General features: G+C 47.7%; 3 protein-coding genes across 7 annotated transcripts in view; all 3 read left to right on the forward strand.

Annotated features, from left to right (window-relative positions):
• Positions 1 to 19,440, forward strand: part of LOC308581006 (uncharacterized protein) — a 32,003-nt gene extending 12,563 nt beyond the window's left edge. For 2 of the 4 annotated variants that reach the window (XM_081183424.1, XM_081183422.1), the window contains exons 2-3: positions 10,059 to 10,136; positions 11,516 to 14,023. In XM_081183424.1, coding sequence (XP_081039550.1) covers positions 11,690 to 12,691 — 1,002 coding nt within the window. In that variant the 5' untranslated portion in view covers positions 10,059 to 10,136; positions 11,516 to 11,689 and the 3' untranslated portion in view covers positions 12,692 to 14,023. Of the gene's footprint in view, positions 1 to 8,870; positions 8,916 to 10,058; positions 10,137 to 11,515; positions 14,024 to 18,198 lie in introns of those variants that run through there. The other 2 variants (XM_081183423.1, XM_081183425.1) reach the window with 2 other exon arrangements.
• Positions 410 to 4,101, forward strand: LOC308581051 (uncharacterized protein). Of its 2 annotated transcripts, none has more exons than XM_081183495.1 (3): positions 410 to 478; positions 1,774 to 1,839; positions 2,786 to 4,101. In XM_081183495.1, the coding sequence occupies exon 3, from the start codon at positions 2,959 to 2,961 to the stop codon at positions 3,874 to 3,876; it is 918 nt and encodes a 305-aa protein (XP_081039621.1). In that variant the 5' UTR covers positions 410 to 478; positions 1,774 to 1,839; positions 2,786 to 2,958; the 3' UTR covers positions 3,877 to 4,101. The 2 variants fall into 2 exon arrangements, with proteins under 2 accessions (XP_081039621.1, XP_081039622.1); XM_081183496.1 differs by having other exon boundaries at positions 439 to 518.
• On the forward strand, positions 15,830 to 27,454 carry LOC308581005 (uncharacterized protein). Its single transcript, XM_081183421.1, has 3 exons — positions 15,830 to 15,930; positions 24,621 to 24,698; positions 26,073 to 27,454. Exon 3 carries the CDS (start codon positions 26,247 to 26,249, stop codon positions 27,246 to 27,248), a length of 1,002 nt encoding a protein of 333 aa, XP_081039547.1. The 5' UTR covers positions 15,830 to 15,930; positions 24,621 to 24,698; positions 26,073 to 26,246; the 3' UTR covers positions 27,249 to 27,454.
• Positions 27,455 to 27,519: the final 65 nt, after the last annotated feature.

The raw sequence follows: 27,519 nt of genomic DNA on the forward strand, positions 1-27,519 counted from the left end.
TGAAGAGGTATCTGAAGAAGTGTGCATGCACACGAAAGCTCATACCAAGAACTAACTTAGTTGGTCTTTAAGGTGCTACTGGAAGAAAATTTTTTTTAAATAAAATCATCATTATCATTCTCATTATCACAATCTGGCTGGCCAATCTGTGCTCAGCTGCCCGGCACCCCTTTGTGGGAATGGAATTGAGATGGCCACCAAGGCCATCCCTATGAGAATGGCTTTCAACCCAAGCGCCCCTCGGGACGCGTCCCCGTTTCCCCCTGGCAGGAATCCCTCGGGGCGCTGCTGGCTGCGCACGTGTGGCGAGGCGCGCCTCTTGCTGGACAGAAGGAGAGTCCATGGAAGGGGTTACGGAAGGGAGAGAGCCGAGATGCCTAGAGAGGCCTGGGAAGGGACCCCTCCCTCCCCCACTTCCGTCTCTTACCTCCTCCTCCCCCCTCCCTGCTCGTCTTGGGAGGCTCCTCCGGATGGAGAGGTCGGTGCGCTGGAGAGAGATGCTGCGCGCAGGGCGAGGGGTGAGCCGGGCCAAGGGGGTCTCTGGGCGCAGGAGAGACTGGGGACGGAGGGGGCAGAGGAACCTGGGGAAGGAGGGAAGCATCCCGGGGGGGGGAGGAAAGCCCCGTCCAGCATTGGCAAAGGGGGGCAGAGGGAGAAAGAGACGCTGCCCCTCGGAAGGGAGGTCTCCCACCTGGGCGCTGGCGGGGGAATCTCCGGAGGGGCTGACTTGGCTTTTCCCTCCTGCCCAGAAATCTGCCTTGGGGAGAGGGGTGCCTGAAATTGGGAGGGGGTCCAATTCCCCACCCTCCCCTCCTTCCCGGAAGCTGGACTCTCCTTCCCCCACCCCCAGGCCAGCTGCTGCTGGGGGCTCCAGAAGCGGGACTCTGCTGCTGCTGCTGCGTTACACCAAGGCGGGCCCTTGGTCCAGCTGGAGAGTAGAGGAAAAGGCAGGAAGTTCCTGAGAGGAAGGAGGGAGGGCTGTCCAGAGGGGGTCTTTGCTTCTGGAATCCTCTGCCATCAAGGGCCAGAAAACACCCGTCTGCTTCTCCCAGTGTTTCAGTTTTAAGTGTCAGTTCTCTCTGTATGGTTAATAGGCGGTGATAATGTGGTCCGCTACTCAAAAAAACATGGCTGGAGGTGCTATGGAAATTCTTTCAGGATTTGTGTATAATTTACATATGGACATCCTTTCTGTAACTTTTTTTGGTTTAGGAGATGCCAGAGGGATTTACAAGCTGAGACACAATCCATCAGCACCCAAAGACAGTAAATACATGCAACCTTCCCAGTCTGGGGTGCTTAAAAGGACAAGGGGTCCATTATCAGGATAGACAATGACTGTGACTGGGGGCTTTACACACAGTCATGTGCATATGCAGGCCAAGGATTGCCAGTATTACAGGCGAGGTGTGTGAGAGTGCAGTATTCCACAAACACTGTGTGTGAGAGAAAGGGAGGGGGTGGGATTATCGTTTATAGCAATGCTGGATTTTGTCCATAACATTTGGTGAACTGATATTGTGGTGGGAATTCCAAAACAACTATGCAAAACCCACAAAGAAACTCACAGGTTAATGATGGCGTGAGCTTTCCTGGCCCGCAATCCGCTGCATTTGCCTGCTGTCCACAAATGTTTAGGCCGTTATAGGTTTATTAGCCTCCAATGGACTACCAGGAACTTTGTTGTTTTTGCTTCAAAAGATGAATGTTTCTGAATACTTTGACAGTCACATATGACATAAACAGCACTTCTCTTTTATGTGTTCCACACAGGAGAGACTCTGATTCACAAGTCTAAGCACGTTTTGCTAGAAAAAGAAAAATACAGAAACGTGAGAGGTAAGCCCTTTGAGTATGCAGTGAGACATTTCACTACGTTAAAACATATCAAAAGCCCTGCTAGATCGATACAATGACCCACTTTTAGCTTGTTAACTGGCAGTCATTTTAGACTCACAGTTATCCATGGCAGCACATGTCAAATTTGTGTCCATGGCAGCTGTCTAGCTGCTCTATCTGGTGCGCAGGCTGAGACCCTACCTGCCTGCAGACCGTCTCCCCAGAGTGGTGCATGCCGTGGTTATCTCCCACTTGGACTACTGCAATGTGCTCTATGTGGTTGAGGGTGACTCAGAATCTACATACCAGAATGTGGCAGGTGGACTGGTGACTGGGTGTGGCCGCCAAGATCATACAACACAGGTCCTAAAGGATCTTCACTGGCTCCCAGTATGTTTCTGATCTGAGCACAATAAACAGTGTTGGTGATGACATTTAAAGCCCTAAACGGCCTGAGTCCAGTATACCTGAAGGACCGTCTCCACGCCCATTGTTCAGCCCGGACACTGAGGTCCAGCATCGAGGGCCTTCTGGTGGTTTCCTCGCTGTGAGAAGCCAAGTTACAGGGAACCTGGCAGTGGGCCTTCTCGGTAGTGGCACCCACCCTGTGGAACGCCCTCCCACCAGATGTCAAAAAGAAAAACAACTACCAGACTTTTAGAAGACACCTGAAGGCAACCCTGTTTAGGGAAGGTTTTAATGTTTAATAGACTATTGTATTTTAATATTTTGTTGGAAGCCGCCCAGAGTGGCTGGGGAAACCCAGCCAGATGGATGGGTATAAATAATATATTATTATTATTACTACTACTACTATAATCTGACATTATTCCATTTCCTTAAAAAATGTAACATAGAAGAAGGAAGAATGTATGAGATGTTAAAATAAGAAAAGTTACCAAAGGCACTTCATGTGTGTTATATTCCTTTGTTCTCTTCTTTACAGGATTTCCATTCCCCCTACTCAGAAGCAAGCGATAGAAAAGACAGAACAATCTGTACTTTCATTAGGAATCACAAATAAACCATTCAAATTGTGGAATGTACAATGTGATTCAGTTAGTGAAAACGCTTAGTTCACGTCAATGAAGTGAAACAGTGGAGACACCATTTGAAGGCATGGATTGTGAAAAAGACTTCAGTGGGAGCGGAGCCCTTAGAAAACATCAGCGAACTCACACAGGAGAGAAACCATTTAAATGTCTGGAGTGTGGAAAGAGCTTCAGTGATAGCAGAAAACTTAGAATCCATGAAAGGATTCACACAGGGGAGAAACCATTTAAATGCATGGAGTGTGGAAAGAGCTTCACAGACAGTGGAACACTTAGAAGACACCATCAAACTCACACAGGGGAGAAACCATTTAAATGCACAGAGTGTGGAAAGAGCTTCAGGGATAGGGAAAAGCTTACTGTACACCAACGAAATCACACCGGGGACAAACCATTCAGATGTATGGATTGTGGAAAGAGCTTTCGTCAGAGTGAAACCCTTAGAATACACCAGCGAACTCACACAGGCGCAAGACCTTTTAAATGCCTGGAGTGTGGAAAGAGCTTCAGTCAAAGCGGACATCTTAAAAACCATCAACGAACTCACACAGGGCAGAAACCATTTAAATGCATAGAGTGTGGAAAGAGCTTCAGAGAGAGTGGAACGCTTAGAAGACATAAACTAACTCACACAGGGGAAAAACCATTTAAATGCACAGAGTGTGGAAAGACGTTCCGTGAAAGGGCAAAACTTTCCATACATCTACGAACTCACACAGGCGAAAAACCATTTAGATGCATGGAGTGTGGAACATGCTTCCGTCATAGAGAATCGCTGAAAATGCATCAATGTACACATACAGGAGAGAAACCATATAAATGTTTTGAGTGTGGAAAATGCTTCGTTCAGAGTTCAAGTCTTAATGCACATCTACAAACTCACACAGGGGAGAAACCTTTTAAATGCATGGATTGTGGGAAAAGCTTCGGCAGTAGTACAACTCTTAGAAGACATCAGCAAACTCACATGGGAAAAACCATTTAAATGTATGTTTGGTTGCAGAATAAATACAGGCATATCTGGAGGATGTGGACCATTTAGACTGAAATTTTCCCAATTGGGTTTCAGGCCCTGCCATGGACTGAGACCACCCTGGTGGCGCTGGTTGATTATCTCTGGCGAGCTAGGGATAGAGGTAAAAGCTGTTTCCTGGTTCTGCTGGATCTCTCAGTGGCTTTTAAAAAAATAAACAAAATTAATCACTTTTAATCACGTTTATAGATCAATATAACTCCCTCCCTCTCCCCCCTTCCAGAGACTTCCCTCAGCTCCCCTCTCTGATTTGTTTATACAGTACATATTATTCTCTGCATGTTATAAAATTGTACATATCATTGTACATTATCTATCATATGTTCTACTAATGAATTTGTGGATGTTTATTTGGGGATGAGTGTTCAGACCCTTGGGCCCTCACTTGTGGGGTGCCTCAGGGTTCTGTCCTCTCCCCCATGCTTTTTAACATCTATATGAAGCCGCTGGGAGAGATCATCAGGAGGTTTGGGCTGGGTGTTCATCAGTATGCGGATGACACCCAGCTCTACCTCTCTTTTAAATCAGAACCAGTGAAGGCGGTGAAGGTCCTGTGTGAGTGTCTGGAGGCGGTTGGAGGATGGATGGCGGCTAACAGATTGAGGTTGAATCCTGACAAGACAGAAGTACTGTTTTTGGGGGACAGGAGGCGGGCAGGTGTGGAGGATTCCCTGGTCCTGAATGGGGTAACTGTGCCCCTGAAGGACCAGGTGCGCAGCCTGGGAGTCATTTTGGACTCACAGCTGTCCATGGAGGCACAGGTCAAATCTGTGTCCAGGGCAGCTGTTTACCAGCTCCATCTGGTACGTAGGCTGAGACCCTATCTGCCTGTGGACTGTCTCGCCAGAGTGGTGCATGCTCTGGTTATCTCCCGCTTGGACTACTGCAATGCGCTCTACGTGGGGCTACCTTTGAAGGTGACGCGGAAACTACAATTAATCCAGAATGCGGCAGCTAGACTGGTGACTGGGAGCGGCCGCCGAGACCATATAACACCGGTCTTGAAAGACCTGCATTGGCTCCCAGTACGTTTCCGAGCACAATTCAAAGTGTTGGTGCTGACCTTTAAAGCCCTAAACGGCCTCGGTCCAGTATATCTGAAGGAGCGTCTCCACCCCCATCAGTCTGCCCGGACGCTGAGGTCCAGCGCCGAGGGCCTTCTGGCGGTTCCCTCACTGCGAGAAGCAAAGCTACAGGGAACCAGGCAGAGGGCCTTCTCGGTAGTGGCGCCCGCCCTGTGGAACGCCCTTCCAGCAGATGTCAAAGCGATAAACAACTACCTGACATTCAGGAGACATCTTAAGGCAGCCCTGTTCAGGGAAGTTTTTAACGTGTGACATTTTACTGTCTTTTTGGTTTTTATGGAAGCCGCCCAGAGTGGCTGGGGAGGCCCAGCCAGATGGGCGGGGTATAAATAATAAATTATTATTATTATTATTATTATTATTCAAAACCTGCCAAGGAGTCCAAATCCTTTTGTTGTCTTTTTAAATAGTTTGTAAATAGTTCCCATTCTTCCTTGAAATTACAACTGTCCCTGTCACGCAGTTGATATGTCAGCTTGGAAAAATTCCGCACATCTCATCAGTTTTTCTTCCCAGTGTTCTTTCGTTGGGATTTCCTCATTCTTCCATCTTTGTGATAACAAGACTTTTGCCGCTGTCTAGGTGTGAGGCTGCTCAGTCACCCAGCTCCTTGTCGGGCAGAGCCCACGGGTCCCTGCGGAATAAAGGAAGGAGTCCAGCCACCAACCGGAGCAAATGGCTGTAGACCAGAGTTTATTGCGCAATAGGTTCAAAGTGCAAATTTGAACCCCGAGGATGGGGTGACAAAGACTTTTAGAACTTTCCCACCATATCCCAGAATACAGTTTGTACAGCATCATTGCTACATCACTGGCATGTTACAAAAGGGGAGGGGTAGACAGAGGTTACACTAGTTCAACCTTGGCAAACATGTCCAGACAAGTCCTTGGTACAAGATTAGCATAAGCAGACATGGCAGGGCAAGACCCAGGTATAAGATGAGCACAGGCAAACACCTCTGAAGTCCCACCGCCCAAAGTACAATAGAACTTCCTTTGCATGTCTGGCCCCTTGGCAAGTTTGGTGATGGGATTAGGCTTTCCTTGGCCAACAATCAGCTCAGCAATTGTCACCTCTGGGAACTTCCTGGAGTCCCTTTGAAGAGGGAAATAGATTTAGAATGCAGGAAACTGGCAAAGAAGTTGATTTTATATTATTTTTTAAAGCTAGGTAACTTCCCTGAGCTGTCACGTTGAAAGGATACATTCAGGCATAATATTTGTAACATTTAACTTTAATGTAATTTCTGTAACACTGGCACTGGTTGATTATGTCTGGCAGGCAAAAAGGTAAAAGCTGTTTCCTGGTTCTGCGGTATCTCTCTGTGGTTTTTAATGCCATTGACCACAGTATTCGGTTACCTATTTGTGATAAAAATATATACCTTACCCCAGTGTTTCCCAACCGGTGTTCCGCGGCACACTAGTGTGCCATGAGACATCGGCTGGTGTGCCGTGGGAGGAAGGCGGGCGAGTCGGGCGGTGAGAGGCGGCGGCGGCGTCGAGGATCCGCGTCGAGCCGGGGGCGGCTCCGCGGTGGTGGTGCCGAGCGGCGGGGCAGCGCGCGCAAAAGGGAGGAGCGCGAGACAGCGGAGGAGGAGGAGGCCGGCATGTCCGGGCAGCAGCAGCAACAACAGCAGCAGCAACTCCCGCCGCCGCCCCCTCCTCCGCCCGCTATCGCCGCCGCCTCAGCTGCCCTCGCTCTGCTGCCTCCTCCCACCCCGGCAAGGGGGAGGGAAAAAACTTTCACTTTTGTGCGTCCCTCCCGGCGTGACGCTGCGCGCTGACGTCACGGGGCGGGGCTTTAATGGTGGTGTGCCGCGAGATTTTTTTCCGGCTAACAGGTGTGCCGTTGCCCAAAAACGTTTGGGAAACACTGCCTTACCCAACTTGTTGAGAATAAAGCTTTACTGGTCAGGTTGGCAACAGTTGAACCACGAGTATTATTTCCAAACTCCTCCAGTCATCATGGGCACAAAGTTCCCACACCTCTCACGTCTCCCTCTCAGCAGTCAAGAAAGAGCAAACTGAATTAACCAAACAAGCGCCACCTCATTTCCCCAATGCTACCTCTGCTTTGTGAAATACATTCCCAAAGAAATGACATTGTAAATACTAACATATCCTCGTGGACGGTATCGGAGGATTGGGAGTTAGGGGCAGGGTTATGCAGTGGTTCCGCTCCTTAGTCCTGGGACATGTCCAGAAAGTGATGTGGGGGGGGGATGAGCGTTTGGACCCCTGGGTGCTCAACTTAGGGGGTGGTTCAGGGCTCCATCCTCTCCCCACGCTTTTTAACATTGCTTCCCTCTAGGAAGCAGGTCACGGGAAAATGCTTATATTTTCCCAGTCCTTGAATCACAGCATTTATAAAAAGAGTTGGCAAGCATTTATGTAAACACTGCCAACAGTACCTTTTTGCCTGTGTTAAGAAAAGCTGAAATTTCTACAAAAATATTCCTCCGCTGTGCAACAAAGGCAGGGGCTGCTCTCCCACTCGTAGCCCTATGGGCCCCCGTGTTCCAAAACAAACCTGAAGTGTTCCCCCTAAATCAGATGTTTCCTGGGCAATTGGACAAAAGGAGCCCCTGGAAGTGGGGAGGGGGAGCGTTGGAAAGGAGAGGAGGGGTGACAGTGGACATTCTGCCCGCGTCTATAAATTGCAATAAGGGGAATTGGAAAAGTGAGCAAGGGAATTGTGTGGCAAGAGAGGACAAAAATAAGATGCTGCCTGTGGGAAGGTGGTGGTGAGAGGGAGGAGGGGGGAGAAAAAGACAAAGGGACCTCTCCACCCCCCCCAAAAAAAAGCACCTTTCATGGGACCCATTAGCAGGGCCTGGATGCACGCAGTCCAGTTGCCAAGTAAGGAACCCACAACTGCAGGGTCTGCATTGCACCATCTCATTTGAAGAATCACAAGAACACTTTATTTCAACCCAGCCTCTTATGAATACATAACGACACATTAAACCTTAAAAAGCATCCCTATGTAGGGCTGCCTTCAGATGTCTTCTAAAGGTTTAATAATAAAAATAAATTAAGGGCTGAGACCCTGCCTGCCTGCAGATTGCCTTGCCAGAGTGGTGCATGCTCTGATTATCCTTGGACTACTGCAATGGGCTCTTACGTGGGGCTACCTTTGAAGGTGACACGGAAACTGCAACTAATCCAGAATGCGGCAACTAGACTGGTGACTGGGAGTGGCCTCAGGGACCATATAACACCAGTCCTAAAAGAAGTTCATCGGCACCCAGTACATTTCTGAGCACAATACAAAATATTGGTGCTGACCTTTAAAGCCTTAAATGGCCACCTCCATTGCTCAGCCCAAACACTGAGGTCCTCCTCCAAGAGTCTTCTGGTGGTTCCCTAACTGCAAGAAGTGAAGTTACAGGGAACCAGACAGAGGGCCTTCTGGGTAGTGGCACCCTCTTAAAATATATCTGAAGGCAGCCTAGTTAGGGAAGTTTTTGCAGCCGTCCAGAGTGGCTGGGGAAACCCATTGAGGTGGGCAGCATACAAACAATAAAATCATCATTATCATTATCATTATCATTATAACAATCTGGCTGGCCAATCTGTGCTCAGCTGCCCTGCACCCCTTTGTGGGAATGGAATTGAGATGGCCACCAAGGCCATCCCTATGAGAATGACTTTCAACCCAAGCGCCCCTCGGGACGCGTCCCCGTTTCCCCCTGGCAGGAATCCCTTGGGGAGCTGCTGGCTGCGCGCGTGTGGCGAGGCGCGCCTCTTGCTGGACAGAAGGAGAGTGCATGGAAGGGGTTACGGAAGGGAGGGAGCCGAGATGCCTAGAGAGGCCTGGGAAGAGACCCCTCCCTCCCCCACTTCCGTCTCTTCCCTCCTCCCCCCTCCCTGCTCGTCTTGGGAGGCTCCTCCGGATGGAGAGGTCGGTGCGCTGGAGAGAGATGCTGCGCGCAGGGCGAGGGGTGAGCCGGGCCAAGGGGGTCTCTGGGCGCAGGAGAGACTGGGGACGGAGGGGGCAGAGGAACCTGGGGAAGGAGGGAAGCATCCCTGGGGGAGGAAAGCCCCGTCCAGCATTGGCAAAGGGGGGCAGAGGGAGAAAGAGACGCTGCCCATCGGAAGGGAGGTCTCCCACCTGGGCGCTGGCGGGGGAATCTCCGGAGACGCTGCCTTGGCTTTTCCCTCCTGCCCAGAAATCTGCCTTGGGGAGAGGGATCCCTGAAATTGGGAGGGGGTCCAATTCCTCACCCTCCCCTCCTTCCCGGAAGCTGGACCCTCCTTCCTCCATCCCCCAGGCCAGCTGCTGCTAGGGGCTTCAGAAGGTAGAGCAGCGTTACACCAAGCCAGGCCTTTTGTCCAGCTGGAGAGGAGAGGAAAGGGCAGGAAGCTCCTGAGAGGAAGGAGAGAGGATTGTCCAGAGCAGGTCTTTGCATCTGGAATCCTCTTCCACGAAGGGCCAGGAAAAACCCGTCTGCCTCTCCCAGGGTTTCGTTTCTAAGCCTTAGTTCCACTGCCTGGTTAATTGAGGTGATAATGTGGTCCACTACTCAAAACAACATGGCTGGAGGTGCTATGGAAATTCTTTCAGGATTTGTGTATAATAGATATATGGACAGCCTTTCTATACCTTTCTATATGTCAAAGGGAGTTACAAGCTGAGACACAATCCATCAGCACCCAAAGACAGTGAATGTGTGCACCTTCCCAGTCTGGGGTGCTGAAAAGGATAAAGGGTCCATTATTAGGATAGACAATGCTTGTGACTGGAGGCTTTACACACAGTCATGTGCATATTCAGGCCAAGGATTGCCAGTATTACAGGCGAGGTGTGTGAGAGTGAAGAATTCCACAAACACTGTGTGTGAGATAAAGGGAGTGGGTGGGATTATCGTTTATAGCAATGCTGTAATTTTGTCCGTAACATTTCGTGAGCTGATGCTGTGGTTTATTAGCCTCCAATGCGCCACCAGGAACTTTGTTGTTTTTGCTTCAAAAGATGAATGTTTCTGAAGACTTTGACAGTCACATATGACATAAACAGCACTTCTCTTTTACTTGTTCCACACAGGAGAGACTCTGACTCACAAGTCTAAGCACATTTTGCTAGAAAAAGAAAAATACAGAAACGTGAAGGGGAAATTGAGAGGTAAGCTCTTGCAGTATGCAGTGAGACATTTCACTACGTAAAAATATATCAAAAGTCCTGCTGGATTGAGAGGATGACCCAATTTTGGCTTGTCTTCTGCAATTTCACCCATTTACCCATGTTTCTGTGGAGAGACATTGCCTCCAGTCCACCCTTCCCTGCCCATTGCTATGAAGGTTGCAGGCAGAGTATCTTTTTTTTTACCTTTACGCAGAGATAACTATGTCCCACTCCTCCTCTCCATTCCACCAGATTTCCAGTATTAACCACTATCTTTATTCTCATGTCTTTGGGATTTAAGGGATCGGGAAGATTGCTACTGAAATTCAGGGGTTCCTGTAGTGCAGGAACGTCCAACTCCCAACAGACTGCGATCTACTCCCAGTATAAAAAACTGGCAGTGATCTACCCATTGTCACTGGAGGAATGAGGAGTGGGGTGGGTGCGTGGGTGGAAGGAGGTGGCTAACTGGATGCAGGAGGGGGGAGTTTCAGTTGGGGGGGATTAAAGGGAGGCAAACCTTCTCTCTCTGAAGAGCCAGTCATCTCTCCACCCTCCCAAGCCAGCCCCCCTCCCCCTTAAGCAGCTCTCTCCCCCCCCCAAAGCCAGCCCTTTCTCTCTCCTCCCCATCAAAGGGAGCTGCACAACTGACGCCTATCCCAGTAATCCCATGATCAACCAGGATCACTCACATAATCTATTGGTCGATCGCACTCGACCGGATGAACATGTCTGTTGTAGTCCATTATTATGATTAATTGAATTTGTTAGTCACTTTATCTTACCCAGAGAGACTTGCAACCAAACATTTAAGGGATTAGGACCAAAAAGTCATTAGGAATTCTGAACCTGAGAAATAAAGGGCATGTTCATGGAGGGAGAGCAGCTCCCTTTCCTGTGAGGAACCTCTTTATTTAAATTGCCAGTTTTAGAGAAGCACTGTATCTTAGATCATGCTGCATTATTAACAATAATTGATTATTATTAAAAGTTGATGCAATGCTATTATCTGACATTATTTCATTTCCTAAACAATTGGCACATAGAAGAAGGAAGAGTGTATGAGATGTTAAAATAAGAGAAGGCACCAAAGGCACTTGATGTGTGTTATATTCTTTTGTTTCTTCTTTGGAGAGCCAGTGTGGTTAAGAGCGGTAGATTCGTAATCTGGTGAACTGGGTTCGATTCCCCGCTCCTCCACATACAGCTGCTGGGTGACCTTGAGCTAGTCACACTTCTCTGAAGTCTCTCAGCCTCACTCACCTCACAGACTGTTTGTTGTGGGGGAAGAAGGGAAAGGAGAATGTGAGCCGCTTTGAGACTCCTTAGGGTAGTGATAAAGCAGGATATCAAATCCAAACTCTTCTTCTCTTCTACAGGATTTCCTCTCCCCCTACGCCAATGCAAGCAATAGAGAAGACAGAGCAATCTCTACTTTCATTAGGAATCACGAAAAAATCATTTAAATTTGTGGAACATACAATGTGATTCAGTCAGTGAACACACTTAGTTCACATCAAGGAACTGAAATAGTGGAGACACCATTTAAAGGTATGGATTGTGGAAAGGACGTCAGTAGGAGTGGAACTCCTACACAACATCAAGGAACTCACACAGGGGAGAAACCATTTAAATGCATGGAGTGTGGAAAGAGCTTCACAGCAAGTGGAACACTTAGAAGACACCAGAGAACTCACACAGGGGAGAAGCCATTTAAATGTATGGAGTGTGGAAAGAGCTTCCTTTTGAGTAAGCACCTTAATGCACATCATCGCACTCATACTGGTGAGAAACCATTTAAATGTATGGAGTGCGGAAAGAGATTCCTTTTGAGTAAGCACCTTAATGCACATCATCGCACTCACACTGGTGAGAAACCATTTAAATGTATGGAGTGCGGAAAGAGCTTCAGTCAGAGTGAAACCCTTAGAATACACCAGCTAACTCACACAGGGGCAAGACCTTTTAAATGCATAGAGTGTGGAAAGAGCTTCAGTCAGAGTGAAACCCTTAGAAGACACCAGCGAACTCACACAGGGGCAAGACCTTTTAAATGCATGGAGTGTGGAAAGAGCTTCAGTCAAAGCGGACACCTTAAAAACCATCAGCGAATTCACACAGGGCAGAAACCATTTAAATGCATAGAGTGTGGAAAGAGCTTCAGAGAGAGTGGAACGCTTAGAAGACATAAACTAACTCACACAGGGGAAAAACCATTTAAATGCACAGAGTGTGGAAAGAGCTTCAGTCAGAGTGGATACCTTAAATACCATCAACCAACTCACACAGGCGAAAAACCATTTAGATGCATGGAGTGTGGAACATGCTTCCGTCATAGAGATTCGCTGAAAATGCATCAATGTACTCATACAGGAGAGAAACCATATAAATGTTTTGAGTGTGGAAAATGCTTCATTCAGAGTAGAAGCCTTAATGTACATCTACAAACTCATACAGGGGAGAAACCTTTTAAATGCATGGATTGTGGGAAAAGCTTCACCAGTAGTACAACGCTTAGAAGACATCAGGAAACTCACATGGGAAAAACTATTTAAATGTATGTTTGGTTGCAGAATAAATCCAGGCATATCTGCAGGATGTGGACCATTTAGACTGCATTTGTCCCAATTGGCTTTCAGGCCCTGCCATTGGACTGAGACCACCCTGGTGGCGCTGGTTGATTATCTCTGGCGAGCTAGGGATAGAGGCAAAAGCTGTTTCCTGGTTCTGCTGGATCTCTCAGTGGCTTTTAAAAAAATAAACAAAATTAATCATTTTAATCACGTTTATAGATCAATATAACTCCCTCCCTCTCCCCCCTTCCAGAGACTTCCCTCAGCTCCCCTCTCTGATTTGTTTATACATATTATTCTCTGCATGTTATAAAATTGTACATATCATTGTAAATTATCTATCATATGTTCTACTAATGAATTTGTGGATGTTTATTCAAAACCTGCCAAGGAGTCCAAATCCTTTTGTTGTCTTTTTAAATAGTTTGTAAATAGTTTCCATTCTTCCTTGAAATTACAATTGTCCTTGTCACGCAGTTGATATGTCAGCTTGGAAAAATTCCGTACATCTCATCAGTTTTTCTTCCCATTGTTCTTTCGTTGGGATTTCCTCATTCTTCCATCTTTGTGATAACAAGACTTTTGCCGCTGTCTAGGTGTGAGGCTGCTCAGTCACCCAGCTCCACGTCGGGCAAAGCCCACGGGTCCCTGCGGAATAAAGGAAGGAGTCCAGCCACCAACCGGAGCAAATGGCTGTAGACCAGAGTTTATTGCGCAATAGGTTCAAAGAGGAATTTTGAACTCTGAGGATGGGGTGACAAAGACTTTTAGAACTTTCCCACCATATCCCAGAATACAGTTCGTACAGCATCATTGCTACATCACTGACATGTCACCAAAGGGGAGGGGTAGACAGAGGTTACACTAGTTCAACCTTGGCAAACATGTCCAGACAAGTCCTTGGTACAAGATTAGCATAAGCAGACATGTCAGGGCAAGACCCAGGTATAAGATGAGCATAGGCAAACACCTCTGAAGTCCCACCGCCCAAAGTACAATAGAACTTCCTTTGCATGTCTGGCCCCTTGGCAAGTTTGGTGATGGGATTAGGCTTTCCTTGGCCAACAATCAGCTAAGCAATTGTCACCTCTGGGAACCTCCTGGAGTCCCTTTGAAGGGGAAAATAGATTTGGAATGATTGGTGCTGGTTGATTATGTCTGGCGGGCAAAAAGGTAAAAGCTGTTTCCTGGTTCTGCGGGATCTCTCTGTGGTTTTTAATGCCGTTGACCACAGTATTCGGTTACCTATTTGTGATAAAAATATATACCTTACCCAACTTGTTGAGAATAAAGCTTTACTGGTCAGGTTGGCAACAGTTGAACCACGAGTATTATTTCCAAACTCCTCCAGTCATCATGGGCACAAAGTCCCCACACCTCTCACCTCTCCCTCTCAGCAGTCAAGAAAGAGCAAACTGAATTAACCAAACAAGCGCCACCTCATTTCCCCAATGCTACCTCTGTTTTGTGAAATACATTCCCAAAGAAATGACATTGTAAATACTAACATATCCTCGTGGACGGTATCGAAGGATTGGGAGTTAGGGGCAGGGTTATGCAGTGGTTCCGCTCCTTAGTCCTGGGACATGTCCAGAAATTGATGTTGGGGGGGGATGAGCGTTTGGACCCCTGGGTGCTCAACTTAGGGGGTGGTTCAGGGCTCCATCTTCTCCCCACGCTTCTTAACATTGCTTCCCTCTAGGAAGCAGGTCATGGGAAAATGCTTATATTTTCCCAGTCCTTGAATCACAGCATTTATAAAAAGAGTTGGCAAGCATTTATGTAAACACTGCCAACAGTACCTTTTTGCCTGTGTTAAGAAAAGCTGAAATTTCTACAAAAATATTCCTCCGCTGTGCAACAAAGGCAGGGGCTGCTCTCCCACTCGTAGCTCTATGGGCCCCCGTGTTCCAAAACAAACCTGAAGTGTTCCCCCTAAATCAGATGTTTCCTGGGCAATTGGACAAAAGGAGCCCCTGGAAGTGGGGAGGGGGAGCGTTGGAAAGGAGAGGAGGGGTGACTGTGGACATTCTGCCCGCGTCTATAAATTGCAGTAAGGGGAATTGGAAAAGTGAGCAAGGGAATTGTGTGGCAAGAGAGGACAAAAATAAGATGCTGCATGTGGGAAGGTGGTGGTGAGAGGGAGGAGGGGGAAGAAAAAGACAAAGGGACCTCTCCCCCCTCCCAAAAAAAGCACCTTTCATGGGACCCATTAGCAGGGCCTGGATGCACGCAGTCCAGTTACCAAGTAAGGAACCCACAACTGCAGGGTCTGCATTGCACCATCTCCTTTGAAGAATCACACACGTTTCTTTTTCTCCTTAAAAGGTGTAACAAGGACAACAAGAACAATTTATTTCAACCCAGCCTCTTATGAATACATAAAGAAACATTAAACCTTAAAAAGCATCCCTATGCAGGGCTGCCTTCAGATGTCTTCTAAAGGTTTAATAATAAAAATAACTTAATCATTTATTTTATCATGGTATGTTGGCTGAGACCCTCACTGCCCGCAGACTGTCCGGCCAGAGTGATGCATGCTCTGGTTATCCTTGGACTACTGCAATGGGCTCTACGTGGGGCTACCTTTGAAGGTGACACGGAAACTGCAACTAATCCAGAATGCGGCACCTAGACTGGTGACTGGGAGTGGCCTCAGGGACCATATAACACCAGTCCTAAAAGAAGTTCATTGGCACCCATTGGCAAACCAGTTAGGGAAGTTTTTGCTTCTTTTTTTGCAGCTGTCCAGAGTGGCTGGGGAAACCTATTGAGGTGGGCAGCATACAAACAATAAAATCATCATTATCATTATCATTATAACAATCTGGCTGGCCAATCTGTGCTCAGCTGCCCTGCACCCCTTGGGCACCTTTGTGGTAATGGAATTGAGATGGCCACCAAGGCCATCCCTATGAGAATGGCTTTCAACCCAAGCGCCCCTCGGGACGCGTCCCCGTTTCCCCCTGGCAGGAATCCCTCGGGGCGCTGCTGGCTGCGCGCGTGTGGCGAGGCGCGCCTCTTGCTGGACAGAAGGAGAGTCCATGGAAGGGGTTACGGAAGGGAGAGAGCCGAGATGCCTAGAGAGGCCTGGGAAGAGACCCCTCCCTCCCCCACTTCCGTCTCTTACCTCCTCCTCCCCCCTCCCTGCTCGTCTTGGGAGGCTCCTCCGGATGGAGAGGTCGGTGCGCTCGAGGGAGATTCTGCGCGCAGGGCGAGGGGTGAGCCGTGCCAAGGGGGTCTCTGGGCGCAGGAGAGACTGGGGACGGAGGGGGCAGGGAACTTGGGGGGGAGGGAGGGAAGCATCCCTGGGGGGGGGGAGGAAAGCCCCGTCCAGCATTGGCAAAGGGGTGCAGAGGGAGAAAGAGACGCTGCCCATCGGAAGGGAGGTCTCCCACCTGGGCGCGGGCGGGGGAATCTCCGGAGGGGCTGCCTTGGCTTTTCCCTCCTGCCCAGAAATCTGCCTTGGGGAGAGGGATCCCTGAAAATGAGAAGGTGTCCAATTCCCCACCCTCCCCTCCTTCCCGGAAGCTGGACTCTCCTTCCTCCATCCCCCAGGCCAGCTGCTGCTGGGGGCTCCAGAAGGTAGAGCAGCGTTACACCAAGCCAGGCCCTTGGTCCAGCTGGAGAGTAGAGGAAAGGGCAGGAAGTTCCTGAGAGGAAGGAGGGAGGGCTGTCCAGAGGGGGTCTTTGCTTCTGGAATCCTCTGCCATCAAGGGCCAGAAAACACCCGTCTGCCTCTCCCAGTGTTTCAGTTTTAAGTGTCAGTTCTCTCTGTATGGTTAATAGGCGGTGATAATGTGGTCCGCTACTCAAAAAAACATGGCTGGAGGTGCTATGGAAATTCTTTCAGGATTTGTGTATAATTTACATATGGACATCCTTTCTGTAACTTTTTTTGGTTTAGGAGATGCCAGAGGGATTTACAAGCTGAGACACAATCCATCAGCACCCAAAGACAGTAAATACATGCAACCTTCCCAGTCTGGGGTGCTTAAAAGGACAAGGGGTCCATTATCAGGATAGACAATGCCTGTGACTGGGGGCTTTACACACAGTCATGTGCATATGCAGGCCAAGGATTGCCAGTATTACAGGCGAGGTGTGTGAGAGTGCAGTATTCCACAAACACTGTGTGTGAGAGAAAGGGAGGGGGTGGGATTATCGTTTATAGCAATGCTGAATTTTGTCCATAACATTTGGTGAACTGATATTGTGGTGGGAATTCCAAAACAACTATGCAAAACCCACAAAGAAACTCACAGGTTAATGATGGCGTGAGCTTTCCTGGCCCGCAATCCGCTGCATTTGCCTGCTGTCCACAAATGTTTAGGCCGTTATAGGTTTATTAACCTCCAATGGACTACCAGGAACTTTGTTGTTTTTGCTTCAAAAGATGAATGTTTCTGAATACTTTGACAGTCACATATGACATAAACAGCACTTCTCTTTTATGTGTTCCACACAGGAGAGACTCTGATTCACAAGTCTAAGCACGTTTTGCTAGAAAAAGAAAAATACAGAAACGTGAGAGGTAAGCCCTTTGAGTATGCAGTGAGACATTTCCCTACGTTAAAACATATCAAAAGCCCTGCTAGATCGATACAATGACCCACTTTTAGCTTGTTAACTGGCAGTCATTTTAGACTCACAGTTATCCATGGCAGCACATGTCAAATTTGTGTCCATGGCAGCTGTCTAGCTGCTCTATCTGGTGCGCAGGCTGAGACCCTACCTGCCTGCAGACCGTCTCCCCAGAGTGGTGCATGCCGTGGTTATCTCCCACTTGGACTACTGCAATGTGCTCTATGTGGTTGAGGGTGACTCAGAATCTACATACCAGAATGTGGCAGGTGGACTGGTGACTGGGTGTGGCCGCCAAGATCATACAACACAGGTCCTAAAGGATCTTCACTGGCTCCCAGTATGTTTCTGATCTGAGCACAATAAACAGTGTTGGTGATGACATTTAAAGCCCTAAACGGCCTGAGTCCAGTATACCTGAAGGACCGTCTCCACGCCCATTGTTCAGCCCGGACACTGAGGTCCAGCATCGAGGGCCTTCTGGTGGTTTCCTCGCTGTGAGAAGCCAAGTTACAGGGAACCTGGCAGTGGGCCTTCTCGGTAGTGGCACCCACCCTGTGGAACGCCCTCCCACCAGATGTCAAAAAGAAAAACAACTACCAGACTTTTAGAAGACACCTGAAGGCAACCCTGTTTAGGGAAGGTTTTAATGTTTAATAGACTATTGTATTTTAATATTTTGTTGGAAGCCGCCCAGAGTGGCTGGGGAAACCCAGCCAGATGGATGGGTATAAATAATATATTATTATTATTATTACTACTACTACTACTACTATAATCTGACATTATTCCATTTCCTTAAAAAATGTAACATAGAAGAAGGAAGAATGTATGAGATGTTAAAATAAGAAAAGTTACCAAAGGCACTTCATGTGTGTTATATTCCTTTGTTCTCTTCTTTACAGGATTTCCATTCCCCCTACTCAGAAGCAAGCGATAGAAAAGACAGAACAATCTGTACTTTCATTAGGAATCACAAATAAACCATTCAAATTGTGGAATGTACAATGTGATTCAGTTAGTGAAAACGCTTAGTTCACGTCAATGAAGTGAAACAGTGGAGACACCATTTGAAGGCATGGATTGTGAAAAAGACTTCAGTGGGAGCGGAGCCCTTAGAAAACATCAGCGAACTCACACAGGAGAGAAACCATTTAAATGTCTGGAGTGTGGAAAGAGCTTCAGTGATAGCAGAAAACTTAGAATCCATGAAAGGATTCACACAGGGGAGAAACCATTTAAATGCATGGAGTGTGGAAAGAGCTTCACAGACAGTGGAACACTTAGAAGACACCATCAAACTCACACAGGGGAGAAACCATTTAAATGCACAGAGTGTGGAAAGAGCTTCAGGGATAGGGAAAAGCTTACTGTACACCAACGAAATCACACCGGGGACAAACCATTCAGATGTATGGATTGTGGAAAGAGCTTTCGTCAGAGTGAAACCCTTAGAATACACCAGCGAACTCACACAGGCGCAAGACCTTTTAAATGCCTGGAGTGTGGAAAGAGCTTCAGTCAAAGCGGACATCTTAAAAACCATCAACGAACTCACACAGGGCAGAAACCATTTAAATGCATAGAGTGTGGAAAGAGCTTCAGAGAGAGTGGAACGCTTAGAAGACATAAACTAACTCACACAGGGGAAAAACCATTTAAATGCACAGAGTGTGGAAAGACGTTCCGTGAAAGGGCAAAACTTTCCATACATCTACGAACTCACACAGGCGAAAAACCATTTAGATGCATGGAGTGTGGAACATGCTTCCGTCATAGAGAATCGCTGAAAATGCATCAATGTACACATACAGGAGAGAAACCATATAAATGTTTTGAGTGTGGAAAATGCTTCGTTCAGAGTTCAAGTCTTAATGCACATCTACAAACTCACACAGGGGAGAAACCTTTTAAATGCATGGATTGTGGGAAAAGCTTCGGCAGTAGTACAACTCTTAGAAGACATCAGCAAACTCACATGGGAAAAACCATTTAAATGTATGTTTGGTTGCAGAATAAATACAGGCATATCTGGAGGATGTGGACCATTTAGACTGAAATTTTCCCAATTGGGTTTCAGGCCCTGCCATGGACTGAGACCACCCTGGTGGCGCTGGTTGATTATCTCTGGCGAGCTAGGGATAGAGGTAAAAGCTGTTTCCTGGTTCTGCTGGATCTCTCAGTGGCTTTTAAAAAAATTAACAAAATTAATCACTTTTAATCACGTTTATAGATCAATATAACTCCCTCCCTCTCCCCCCTTCCAGAGACTTCCCTCAGCTCCCCTCTCTGATTTGTTTATACAGTACATATTATTCTCTGCATGTTATAAAATTGTACATATCATTGTACATTATCTATCATATGTTCTACTAATGAATTTGTGGATGTTTATTCAAAACCTGCCAAGGAGTCCAAATCCTTTTGTTGTCTTTTTAAATAGTTTGTAAATAGTTCCCATTCTTCCTTGAAATTACAACTGTCCCTGTCACGCAGTTGATATGTCAGCTTGGAAAAATTCCGCACATCTCATCAGTTTTTCTTCCCAGTGTTCTTTCGTTGGGATTTCCTCATTCTTCCATCTTTGTGATAACAAGACTTTTGCCGCTGTCTAGGTGTGAGGCTGCTCAGTCACCCAGCTCCTTGTCGGGCAGAGCCCACGGGTCCCTGCGGAAGAAAGGAAGGAGTCCAGCCACCAACCGGAGCAAATAGCTGTAGACCAGAGTTTATTGCGCAATAGGTTCAAAGTGCAAATTTGAACCCCGAGGATGGGGTGACAAAGACTTTTAGAACTTTCCCACCATATCCCAGAATACAGTTTGTACAGCATCATTGCTACATCACTGGCATGTTACAAAAGGGGAGGGGTAGACAGAGGTTACACTAGTTCAACCTTGGCAAACATGTCCAGACAAGTCCTTGGTACAAGATTAGCATAAGCAGACATGGCAGGGCAAGACCCAGGTATAAGATGAGCACAGGCAAACACCTCTGAAGTCCCACGCCCAAAGTACAATAGAACTTCCTTTGCATGTCTGGCCTCTTGGCAAGTTTGGTGATGGGATTAGGCTTTCCTTGGCCAACAATCAGCTCAGCAATTGTCACCTCTGGGAACTTCCTGGAGTCCCTTTGAAGAGGGAAATAGATTTGGAATGCAGGAAACTGGCAAAGAAGTTGATTTTATATTATTTTTTAAAGCTAGGTAACTTCCCTGAGCTGTCACGTTGAAAGGATACATTCAGGCATAATATTTGTAACATTTAACTTTAATGTAATTTCTGTAACACTGGCACTGGTTGATTATGTCTGGCGGGCTGAAAGGTAAACGCTGTTTCCTGGTTCTGCGGTATCTCTCTGTGGTTTTTAATGCCGTTGACCACAGTATTCGGTTACCTATTTGTGATAAAAATATATACCTTACCCAACTTGTTGAGAATAAAGCTTTACTGGTCAGGTTGGCAACAGTTGAACCACGAGTATTATTTCCAAACTCCTCCAGTCATCATGGGCACAAAGTCCCCACACCTCTCACCTCTCCCTCTCAGCAGTCAAGAAAGAGCAAACTGAATTAACCAAACAAGTGCCACCTCATTTCCCCAATGCTACCTCTGCTTTGTGAAATACATTCCCAAAGAAATGACATTGTAAATACTAACATATCCTCGTGGACGGCAGTGGCGTAGCGTGGGTTGTCAGCACCCGGGGCAAGGCAAGTAATTTGCGCCCCCTAACCCGTGGATTTGCGCCCCCTAACCCTAACCCCCAGATGCTGCGCCCGGTGCGGCCGGCCCCCCCTGCACCCCCCACGCTACGCCACTGGTGGACGGCATCGAAGGATTGGGAGTTAGGGGCAGGGTTATGCAGTGGTTCCGCTCCTTAGTCCTGGGACATGTCCAGAAAGTGATGTGGGGGGGGGATGAGCGTTTGGACCCCTGGGTGCTCAACTTAGGGGGTGGTTCAGGGCTCCATCCTCTCCCCATGCTTTTTAACATTGCTTCCCTCTAGGAAGCAGGTCACGGGAAAATGCTTATATTTTCCCAGTCCTTGAATCACAGCATTTATAAAAAGAGTTGGCAAGCATTTATGTAAACACTGCCAACAGTACCTTTTTGCCTGTGTTAAGAAAAGCTGAAATTTCTACAAAAATATTCCTCCGCTGTGCAACAAAGGCAGGGGCTGCTCTCCCACTCGTAGCCCTATGGGCCCCCGTGTTCCAAAACAAACCTGAAGTGTTCCCCCTAAATCAGATGTTTCCTGGGCAATTGGACAAAAGGAGCCCCTGGAAGTGGGGAGGGGGAGCGTTGGAAAGGAGAGGAGGGGTGACAGTGGACATTCTGCCCGCGTCTATAAATTGCAACAAGGGGAACTGGAAAAGTGGGTGGCAAGGGAGGACAAAAATAAGATGCTGCATGTGGGAAGGTGGTGGTGCTGAGAGGGAGGAGGGGGAAGAAAAGGACAAAGGGACTTCTCCCCCCGCCCCCCAAAAAGCACCTCTTCTGGGACCCATTAGCAGGGACCTGGATGCACGCAGTCCAGTTGCCAAGTAAGGAACCCACAACTGCAGGGTCTGCATTGCACCATCTCTTTTGAAGAATCACACACGTTTCTTTTTCTCCTTAAAAGGTGTAACAAGGACAAGAACAATTTATTTCAACCCAGCCTCTTATGAATACATAATGAAACATTAAACCTTAAAAAGCATCCCTATGCAGGGCTGCCTTCAGATGTCTTCTAAAGGTTTAATAATAAAAATAACTTAATCATTTATTTTCTCATGGTATGTTGGCTGAGACCCTCACTGCCCGCAGACTGTCCGGCCAGAGTGGTGCATGCTCTGGTTATCCTTGGACTACTGCAATGCGCTCTACGTGGGGCTACCTTTGAAGGTGACACGGAAACTGCAACTAATCCAGAATGCGGCAACTAGACTGGTGACTGGGAGCGGCCGCCAAGACCATATAACACCAGTCCTAAAAGAAGTTCTTTGGCACCCATTGGCAAACCAGTTAGGGAAGTTTTTGCTTCTTTTTTTGCAGCTGTCCAGAGTGGCTGGGGAAACCCATTGAGGTGGGCAGCATACAAACAATAAAATCATCTGAAGAAGTATCTGAAGTATCTGAAGAGGTATCTGAAGAAGTGTGCATGCACACGAAAGCTCATACCAAGAACTAACTTAGTTGGTCTTTAAGGTGCTACTGGAAGAAAATTTTTTTTAAATAAAATCATCATTATCATTCTCATTATCACAATCTGGCTGGCCAATCTGTGCTCAGCTGCCCGGCACCCCTTTGTGGGAATGGAATTGAGATGGCCACCAAGGCCATCCCTATGAGAATGGCTTTCAACCCAAGCGCCCCTCGGGACGCGTCCCCGTTTCCCCCTGGCAGGAATCCCTCGGGGCGCTGCTGGCTGCGCACGTGTGGCGAGGCGCGCCTCTTGCTGGACAGAAGGAGAGTCCATGGAAGGGGTTACGGAAGGGAGAGAGCCGAGATGCCTAGAGAGGCCTGGGAAGGGACCCCTCCCTCCCCCACTTCCGTCTCTTACCTCCTCCTCCCCCCTCCCTGCTCGTCTTGGGAGGCTCCTCCGGATGGAGAGGTCGGTGCGCTGGAGAGAGATGCTGCGCGCAGGGCGAGGGGTGAGCCGGGCCAAGGGGGTCTCTGGGCGCAGGAGAGACTGGGGACGGAGGGGGCAGGGGAACTTGGGGGGGAGGGAGGGAAGCATCCCGGGGGGGGGGAGGAAAGCCCCGTCCAGCCTTGGCAAAGGGGGGCAGAGGGAGAAAGAGACGCTGCCCCTCGGAAGGGAGGTCTCCCACCTGGGCGCGGGCGGGGGAATCTCCGGAGAGGCTGCCTTGGCTTTTCCCTCCTGCCCAGAAATCTGCCTTGGAGAGAGGGATCCCTGAAATTGGGGGGGGGGGTCCAATTCCCCACCCTCCCCTCCTTCCTGGAAGCTGGACTCTCCTTCCTCCATCCCCCAGGCCAGCTGCTGCTGGGGGTCCAGAAGGTAGAGCAGCGTTACACCAAGCCAGGCCTTTTGTCCAGCAGGAGAGGAGAGGAAAGGGCAGGAAGTTCCCGAGAGGAAGGAGAGAGGGCTGTCCAGAGGGGGTCTTTGCATCTGGAATCCTCTTCCAGGAAGGGCCAGAAAAAACCCGTCTGCCTCTCCCAGGGTTTCAGTTCTAAGCCTTAGTTCCACTGCATGTTTAATTGAGGTGATAATGTGGTCCACTACTCAAAAAAACATGGCTGGAGGTGCTATGGAAATTCTTTCTGGATTTGTATATACAGTGGTGCCCCGCAAGACGAACGCCTTGCAAGACGGAAAACCCGCTAGACGAAAGGGTTTTCTGTTTTGGAGGCGCTTCGCAAAACGAATTTCCCTATGGGCTTCCTTCACAAGACGAAAGCCCATAGGGAAATATCCAGGACAGCAGGGAAGCGCAGCGCGTCTTCCCCACTTTCCTCGGGCCTCCTCCGAAGGCTGGCGGCGGGGCGGAGGTCTCTCCGCCCCCCGCCAGGCTTCGGATGGATGCTCCGGGGCGGAGGTCTCTCCGCCCCCCGCCAGCCTTCGGAAGGCTGTTCTGAATGTTGGAGGTGGGGAGGAAAAACCCTCCTCCCACCGCAAGCCCGGGAACAGAGGAGAAGCGCTGCGCATCTACCCCTCTGTTCCCGTACCTGTCCTGAAGGCTTGCGGTGGGGAGAAAAGCCCTTCTCTGCACCGCCAGCCTGGCAAGCGGTTTCCATAGGAACGCATTCATTGATTTTCAATGCATTCCTATGGGAAACCATGCTTCGCAAGACGAAAAACTCGCAAGAAGAAAAAACTTGCGGAACTAATTAATTTCGTCTTGCGAGGCACCACTGTAATAGATATATGGACAGCCTTTCTATACCTTTCTATATGTCAAAGGGAGTTGCAAGCTGAGACACAATCCATCAGCACCCAAAGACAGTGAATGTGTGCACCTTCACAGTCTGGGGTGCTGAAAAGGACAAAGGGTCCATTATTAGGATAGACAATGCTTCTGACTGGAGGCTTTACACACATTCATGTGCATATGCAGGCCAAGGATTGCCAGTATTACAGGCGAGGTGTGTGAGAGTGCAGAATTCCACAAACAGTGTGTGTGAGAGAAAGGGAGTGGGTGGGATTATCGTTTATAGCAATGCTGTAATTTTGTCTGTAACATTTCGTGAGCTGATGCTGCGGTTTATTAGCCTCCAATGGGCCACCAGGAACTTTATTGTTTTTGCTTCAAAAGATGAATGTTTCTGAAGACGTTGACAGTCACATATGACATAAACAGCACTTCTCTTTTACTTGTTCCACACAGGAGAGACTCTGACTCACAAGTCTAAGCACATTTTGCTAGAAAAAGAAAAATACAGAAACGTGAAGGGGAAATTGAGAGGTAAGCTCTTACAGTATGCAGTGAGACATTTCACTACGTAAAAATATATCAAAAGCCCTGCTGGATTTAGAGGATGACCCAATTTTGGCTTGTCTTCTGCAATTTCACCCATTTACCCATGTTTCTGTGGAGAGACATTGCCTCCAGTCCACCCTTCCCTGCCCATTGCTATGAAGGTTGCAGGCAGAGTATCTTTTTTTTACCTTTACGCAGTGATAACTACGTCCCACTCCTCCTCTCTATTCTACCAGATTTCCAGTATTAACCACTATCTTTATTCTCATGTCTTTGGGATATAAGGAATCAGGAAGATTGCTACTGAAATTCAGGGGTTCCTGTAGTCCAGGCACGTCCAACTCCCAACAGACAGTGATCTCCTCCCAGTATAAAAAACTGGCGGTGATCTACCCATTGTCACTGGGGGAATGAGGAGTGGGGTGCGTGGGTGGAAGGAGGTGGCTAACTGGATGCAGGAGGGGGGAGTTTCAGTTGGGGGGGGGATTAAAGGGAGGCAAAACCTCTCTCTCTGAAGAGCCAGTCATCGATCCACCCTCCCAAGCCAGCCCCCTCCCCCTTAAGCAGCTCTCTTCCCCCCCCAAGCCAGCCCTTTCTCTCTCCTCTCCATCAAAGGGAGCTGCACAACTGACGCCTATCCCAGTAATCCCATGATCAACCAGGATCACTCACATGATCTATTGGTCGATCGCACTCGACCGGATGAACATGTCTGTTGTAGTCCATTATTATGATTAATTGAATTTGTTAGTCACTTTATCTTACCCAGAGAGACTTGCAACCAAACATTTAAGGGATTAGGACAAAAAAGTCATTAGGAATTCTGAACCTGAGAAATAAAGGGCATGTTCATGGAGGGAGAGCAGCTGCCTTTCCTGTGAGGAACCTCTTTATTTAAATTGCCAGTTTTAGAGAAGCACTGTATCTTAGATCATGCTGCAATATTAACAATAATTGATTATTATTAAAAGTTGATGCAATGCTATTATCTGACATTATTTCATTTCCTAAACAATTGGCACATAGAAGAAGGAAGAGTGTATGAGATGTTAAAATAAGAGAAGGCACCAAAGGCACTTGATGTGTGTTATATTCTTTTGTTTCTTCTTTGGAGAGCCAGTGTGGTTAAGAGCGGTAGATTCGTAATCTGGTGAACTGGGTTCGATTCCCCGCTCCTCCACATGCAGCTGCTAGGTGACCTTGAGCTAGTCACACTTCTCTGAAGTCTCTCAGCCTCACTCACCTCACAGACTGTTTGTTGTGGGGGAGGAAGGGAAAGGAGAATGTGAGCTGCTTTGAGACTCCTTAGGGTAGTGATAAAGCAGGATATCAAATCCAAACTCTTCTTCTCTTCTACAGGATTTCCTCTCCCCCTACGCCAATGCAAGCAATAGAGAAGACAGAGCAATCTCTACTTTCATTAGGAATCACGAAAAAATCATTTAAATTTGTGGAACATACAATGTGATTCAGTCAGTGAACACACTTAGTTCACATCAAGGAACTGAAATAGTGGAGACACCATTTAAGGGTATGGATTGTGGAAAGGACGTCAGTAGGAGTGGAACTCCTACACAACATCAAGGAACTCACACAGGGGAGAAACCATTTAAATGCATGGAGTGTGGAAAGAGCTTCACAGCAAGTGGAACACTTAGAAGACACCAGAGAACTCACACAGGGGAGAAGCCATTTAAATGTATGGAGTGTGGAAAGTGCTTCCTTTTGAGTAAGCACCTTAATGCACATCATCACACTCACACTGGTGAGAAACCATTTAAATGTATGGAGTGTGGAAAGAGCTTCCTTTTGAGTAAGCACCTTAATGCACATCATCGCACTCACACTGGTGAGAAACCATTTAAATGTATGGAGTGCGGAAAGAGCTTCAGTCAGAGTGAAACCCTTAGAAGACACCAGCGAACTCACACAGGGGCAAGACCTTTTAAATGCATGGAGTGTGGAAAGAGCTTCAGTCAAAGCGGACACCTTAAAAACCATCAGCGAACTCACACAGGGGCAAGACCTTTTAAATGCATGGAGTGTGGAAAGAGCTTCAGTCAAAGCGGACACCTTAAAAACCATCAGCGAATTCACACAGGGCAGAAACCATTTAAATGCATAGAGTGTGGAAAGAGCTTCAGAGAGAGTGGAACGCTTAGAAGACATAAACTAACTCACACAGGGGAAAAACCATTTAAATGCACAGAGTGTGGAAAGAGCTTCAGTCAGAGTGGATACCTTAAATACCATCAACCAACTCACACAGGCGAAAAACCATTTAGATGCATGGAGTGTGGAACATGCTTCCGTCATAGAGATTCGCTGAAAATGCATCAATGTACTCATACAGGAGAGAAACCATATAAATGTTTTGAGTGTGGAAAATGCTTCATTCAGAGTAGAAGCCTTAATGTACATCTACAAACTCATACAGGGGAGAAACCTTTTAAATGCATGGATTGTGGGAAAAGCTTCACCAGTAGTACAACGCTTAGAAGACATCAGGAAACTCACATGGGAAAAACTATTTAAATGTATGTTTGGTTGCAGAATAAATCCAGGCATATCTGCAGGATGTGGACCATTTAGACTGCATTTGTCCCAATTGGCTTTCAGGCCCTGCCATTGGACTGAGACCACCCTGGTGGCGCTGGTTGATTATCTCTGGCGAGCTAGGGATAGAGGCAAAAGCTGTTTCCTGGTTCTGCTGGATCTCTCAGTGGCTTTTAAAAAAAAATAAACAAAATTAATCATTTTAATCACGTTTATAGATCAATATAACTCCCTCCCTCTCCCCCCTTCC

The sequence above is a fragment of the Podarcis bocagei genome, assembly GCF_964188305.1.
Source record: "Podarcis bocagei genome assembly, chromosome: 2".
Classification (NCBI taxonomy): Eukaryota; Metazoa; Chordata; class Lepidosauria; order Squamata; family Lacertidae; genus Podarcis; species Podarcis bocagei.